The sequence below is a fragment of the Callorhinchus milii genome, unplaced genomic scaffold (assembly GCF_018977255.1).
Source record: "Callorhinchus milii isolate IMCB2004 unplaced genomic scaffold, IMCB_Cmil_1.0 Scaffold1, whole genome shotgun sequence".
In the NCBI taxonomy this organism is placed as follows: domain Eukaryota; kingdom Metazoa; phylum Chordata; class Chondrichthyes; order Chimaeriformes; family Callorhinchidae; genus Callorhinchus; species Callorhinchus milii.
In genome coordinates, this window is record NW_024704742.1 from 134,796,357 (window position 1) to 134,802,181 (window position 5,825).

The window sequence follows — 5,825 nt, forward strand, 5'->3', positions numbered from 1 at the left end:
AATTTAACCCATTAAAGCAGTAAAAGCCCCGGGAAGGGAAGGGGGGAATGGATAGAGGAGAGATTTTTTTTTTTGGGGGGGGGGGGTCGGGGTTTTGTTTTTGCAACGACAACTCCGACAGGAAACCGAGAGGGAAATGCAATGACTGTTTTGCGAGGTATCGACTACTTACTGCAACATCTGCAGATCAACAAAAAAAAAAGACCTCTGATTCAGAAAGTAATGGTCCAAATGTAATATTATTATTGGATGCGTTTAGAACAATTCTCGCACGACAAACCGGTAATTCTTATTGGTCCGATTCGAGGACAATATTATCATTATTAATAATAATTGATAATAATTATTGTATTTGGTACAACTCTGCATCACATCGATGAGACGCCTCAAAGCGCTTCACGACATATATTGTAAAGTTTCGCCCACAAAATACATCGTCGGAATATTTTATTCGGGATGTTATTTGGGGGAGGAAACACTTTTCAAATATATACACCGCACGAAAAAAAATATTCCCCCAACCCACCCACCCACCAACAAAATTCACTTTACAGTATATCCTGTGAAGACCTCTTAACAACATAAGGCGATACCCCAAATGTAAGGATTACTATTATTATTATTATTATTATAAAGTGGATTAACTGTGCATTTTGCGGGATGTCTGTTTTACAAAACTTTGGAAGATTGCGTTAATTAATATCTAATTTTTTTAATGCATAAAAATAGAAAGAACATGCATTAAAATGTCCAGACTTTTGCCCCAGACAGTCCATAGATATTTTGGGCTGGAATTTTAAAGATATTTTATTAGGTGCTTTCCCTCCCTCCCCCCCCCCCGATTTAAGACAGATCTGCGACAAAATGGGTACAAAATTCACGAACAGACATCCAGTACTCAACTCAGTTTTTGCCGATGGATTGGGGTGAGGGGGAGAATATTGAAGGGCGTTTAAGTCAACGTGAGAGAGACAGAGACGCAGAGAGAGAGACAGTGAGAGAGATAGAGTGAGAGCGAGGGGGTGGGCAAAGAGATAGATAGAGACAGAGAGAGAGAGAGGTATATATATATATATAGAGAGAGAGAGAGATAAAGAGAGAAAGACAGACTGAGAGAGAGGCAGACAGAGAAAGAGAGAGGGAGAAAAGAGAGAGGAGACAGAGAGGTTTGTAGAGGGAGACAGAGAGAGGGAGAGAGAGAGACAGACAGACAGAGGGATAGAGAGACAGAGACAGGAAGAGAGATAAATAGATAGACCAAAGAGAGAGAGAGAGAGAGATAGGCAGTTAAGAGCTGTGCAGAGATGGTGTCGCTCTGTACCTGTGTACCTGTGTGTACACAGACTCTGTTGATATAATAAAGGCGGGAAAGGCAGGGTAGGTCTTAATTGAAAAAGCAATTACAATAATTAAAGCACGTGGCGTTGGTAAACAGTACAGAAAAAAAAAGCACTCACTCCGGTATGTTTAACTAAACGATTGGAAGGGGCTATTCACCATAAAACGAGCGCAGGCAATGCTATTTCTCTCTCTCTCTCTTTCTCTTTCTGTCTCTCTCTCTCTCTCTGTGTGTCTCTTCTGATGCAAACACGACACCAAGTTGACATCCACACTCCCCACAGAGAGCCTTCAAAATAGCAGAGGTGTGTGTGTGTGTGTTTTCTCTTACCCCCTTCTCTGACCTACACAGCTAAATAATTCATTCCACTAAAACCATGCAATAAGAGAGAGTCTCAACATATAACCGCACCATAATGTTTCCTAGTTTAAGGGAGTTTTTTTTAATTCCCAATTAGGTGTCGTTATTTCCCAGTGTCCCTTTGAAGGAGGTAGGTCAAAGTGAAGCTCGAGGTTTGATTTCAGTTGGGAGGAAGGCGAGAGAGGGCCATCTTCAATAGGGATTGACATGACATGAAATGAATCAGGGGAAGGAAATGCCCCAGCAAAGCGATCGAAGGTTAGTTCATCTCTCATGTGTAGTATCCTATTCTCTCTCCCCTCTCTCTCTACACACACACACACTGAATTTTACAGGAGATATAAGTGTCGTGCCTTGAATCCCTCCCCCCCCCCACCACACACACACACTTGGAGTGTTAGTAACCCTGCAATCCTCTGCTTTGCTTCCAATGCAATGCACTTCCCAAAGGCGCACACAATGGGACTCAAACTCCCAATTCCAGGGGTCTATAAGACCACCAGAGGGCGCTCGAGTAATGCAACCCATCCCTCCTCAACCCCCTTCCCACCCCCCCACCCCCCACCCCCCCACCCCCCACCCCACAACCCCCCACCAACTCCAAACCGCATTGTCAACCACTGACAAGCAAGTCAGCCAACCGCTCAATCCCTGGCACACACCACATCAAAACAGTGGCTTTCTTATACACACACACACACACATATATATATCATATATATCAATATATATATATATAAATCTTCATATAAATCTCGCACACCCTCAGTTAATTCGTTCAAATTATACTCCGAAGTAGCTGAGAAACTCAACGCCTCTCACTCTCACTCTCTCTCTCTCTCTCTCCCCCCTCTGTCACTCACACACCTACAATCTCCAAACTAAACCCAAACTAAAAATATCTGTTCTCGAAAAAAAACACGAGAGGGAGAACCCGCTTTGGACAGAGCAGAGCAGAGGAGAGCACGGGTTAGACCGGGGTTATTGGAACAGATACATAGGGGACCAAACATTGGGTTGTGTATAAAAAGGGCGATGTGTTGTGTGTAGACTGGAAGAGTAATCGATCAAAGCGGTCCACTCAATTCAACCCCATCGCATTGCAACCCCAACGCAGTTGACAATAGGCTGTCTTTTTTTGTGTGTGTGTGTGTGTGTGTGTGTGGACTGGATGTCTACAATTAGTTTGATGTTATCGCTTCTAAACATCCTCCCAAGTACAAGAGGCAGAAAGTCTAGATATGATTTCAACCCACTGAGACACACTCTCTCTCTCTCTCTCTCTTTCTCTCCCTCTCTCCTCGCTAATTGTTTTTTTGTTGATGTTCAGCAAAGCAGTGAGATCGAGAGAGAGAAAGAGAGCGAGAGAGAGAGAGAAGGGAGAGAAGGGAGAGAGGGAGGTAAGGATGGGGGGGGGGGGGGGGGAATCTTTTAACGATGCATTCTTAAATGGATTTTAAGGTGCATTAAATCACAGTCAAGCGCTGATGGATGATGTACATTACTATTGTGGGTGTGTCGTTTCATTGAGAAATATTGGATTTGCCCACAACACAACACTATTGTGTGAGTGAGTGTCCGATCACCGAGGGGGTGGTGGTGGGGGGGGGGGGGGAGTGTTTTTTTTTCCTCCCCCCTTCGCAGCTTGACATTGTCAGTGCGAAAACCCCTTCAGCACAGACACAGACACACACAGACACACACACACACAGACACAGACACAGACAAGGGGGCGAGACACAATAACAGTCGGAGTGCATCACACCCCCTTCACAAAGCAGCAGCTTCGGGTTGAGTTAAAGAACCACCAACAATTTCAGGCAAGGTTTGGGGGGGAGGGGGTGGGGGGGGGGGTGGTTGTGTTTTTTTTGCAACATTCCTTGTGTGTGGTGGGGGGAGAGAAACACACACACACACACACACACAGTGTGGGGTGGAGGGGGGGGGAGTCCCGTACGTGTGGGGTTCGTAAAGGGACACAAAGAGATGCTCAGAATTTCCCTGTCACTGTGGTCTCTGCCCCTCTCTCTCTCTCTCTCTCATCTCATCCCCTTCCTTTCCTCTCTCCCCCACCCACCCACACCCCCCCCCATCCCTCCCACCCCCCCCCCCCCCCCTCCCCCGCTTACCTGCGAGCCTCAGCGCCGACATCCTCTGAAACTCGGGCTCCTGGAGCCACTTCCACATGCGCCTGAAGGTCTCCCGTCCGGACTTGAGTTTACTCCAGGGTTTGGGGTTCCTCAGGAGGTCGGAGAGGGTCCCCTGCGAGCGGCACAGCACCCGCTGCGCGAAGATCGCCTGCGGGATGCTGTAGCGCTTGAGCTCCGCCGTGATGCGCTGCGCCACCTCTTTGGTGTTGATCTCCTCCAACTGACCCGAGCCGGTGTGGGCTTGGGAGCCCGAGGAGGAGGAGGAGGACCCGGGCCGGTCCCGGCTGGAAGCCAAGGCGGCCGGTCCGTGAGGCTGGTGGTGGTGCCCGGTGCCCCCCCCGCCCCCGCCCCCGCCCCCGCCGCCGCCGTGGTGGTGGTGGTGATGGTGGTGGTGGTGGTGCAACCCGTTCAGGTGAGGGGGCATCATCCCCGCCGACGGGGCGCCCACCAGACCCCGGGGCAAGTGCTGCTCGCCCCGGGCGAGCATGGCCGAGTGAGCCTCGAAGCTGGGGCTCAGCATCTTCTCGTGGTTGCCGGCCACGGCCCCGTACGGCTGGATGCCCTGTTGGCCGCCGTGGAGGGAGCCCAGGCCGTTGCCCAGGGGGTTGGTGGCCAAAGGCGAGAGGCTTTGGCTCATGGAGGACACGTCCTTGTGGTAGGGGTTGTACAGGTTGTTCATGGGGGTCGGAAGCCCCCTCTCGTCTCTCATCAGGGTGAAGCTCCCGCTCACGTTGCCCGGGAGCCGCTGGTGGTGGTGGTGGTGGTGGTGGGGGTGCGGGTGCGGGTGCGGGTGGTGGGGGTGCGGGTGGTGGAACTTGTCCGACACGGTGGAGATGGGTGGCAGGGGCTGGAGTGGGGTCAGCGTGGTGTAGGTGCTGCTCATCCCCATTCCCGGGGGGGACTCGCAGGCCATGCTCAAGGTGGGGTGCAAAGGGATGGACAGCTCGGGTCTGTAGTCGCCGGCTCCCTCCAGGATGGAGGCCATGCTGGACACCATGGCCGAGCGGGTGGTCAGGTCCCGATGAGCCACCGAGACCGACTGCCGATGGTGAGGACTGTGGTTCATCAGGTCGCCAGTTTGCTCATGGCTCAAGCCACCGTGCAAATTCCCAATGGTGTCCATTGTAAACTCCGGGTTCACGCCATATACCGCTTTGGCCAGACATCTATACGCGTTGTTCATTCAGTCCATTAAAGATGTTAAAACTGGTTGTTATCTTTTTTTTCCTTTGGATGACTGTGATGGGGTTGGGGGTGGGGGTGGGGAGGGGGGAGGGGGTGGGGGTGGGGGGGGGGGGAGGGAGGGAGGGAGAGGGGTGGTGGTGGTGGTGGTGGTGGGGGGGGGGAAATGGATGGAATTTATATAAATATATATATGCATATAGAGAGAGAGAGAAAGATAGAGAGAGAGAGAGAGAGATAGAGATAATAGGTGTGTATTTATGATATATGCACATATATATATATATATATCTATATGAAGAAAAACAATAAAGAGAAATGTTTAAGGCCTCACGGGTTGCAAAGATCACCGGTTAGTCTGAGCCTGGGCAGTGCAGCTTCTCGCCATGTCCAAGCCTAGTCCTCCTCCTACGTCGACTGTTTAGACAGCTGGAGTCAGCCTGAGCCGCTATAGGCTTCTGGCTCAACCCAAATTGCTGGCCAGGAGGCGAGGCTTAGCCCCTGATTGAAGCCCCCGATGGGCCAATGCAACCCACCACTTGGCTTCTTGTCTTCCCACATTGGTCCTGGTCGGACCCCCATCCTCCAATCATCCCTTCGGAGGGCGGGACGTCCGTTATCGGGTTAGATTGACGGGTTGTGTGCATCTCTCTCTCTCTCCCTTCTTCTCTTCCCTCTCCAATAGCCATCACCACCAACTCTCTCTCTCTCACTCATCTCATCTCATCTCTCTCTTTCTCTCTCTCTCTCTCTCTCTCTTTCTCTCTCCCCCCCCCTCTCCACACAGCCTTCAA

The 5,825-nt window shown here is 50.7% G+C and overlaps 1 protein-coding gene across 1 annotated transcript in view; it reads right to left on the reverse strand.

Annotated features, from left to right (window-relative positions):
- Nucleotides 1–5,051, reverse strand: part of onecut2 (one cut homeobox 2) — a 24,558-nt gene extending 19,507 nt beyond the window's left edge. Inside the window, exon 1 of the mRNA XM_042335987.1 lies at nucleotides 3,829–5,051. Within this exon, the coding sequence (XP_042191921.1) occupies nucleotides 3,829–5,032 (1,204 nt within the window). The 5' untranslated portion in view covers nucleotides 5,033–5,051. The remainder of the gene's footprint in view (nucleotides 1–3,828) is intronic.
- Between the last annotated feature and the right edge of the window lie 774 nt (nucleotides 5,052–5,825).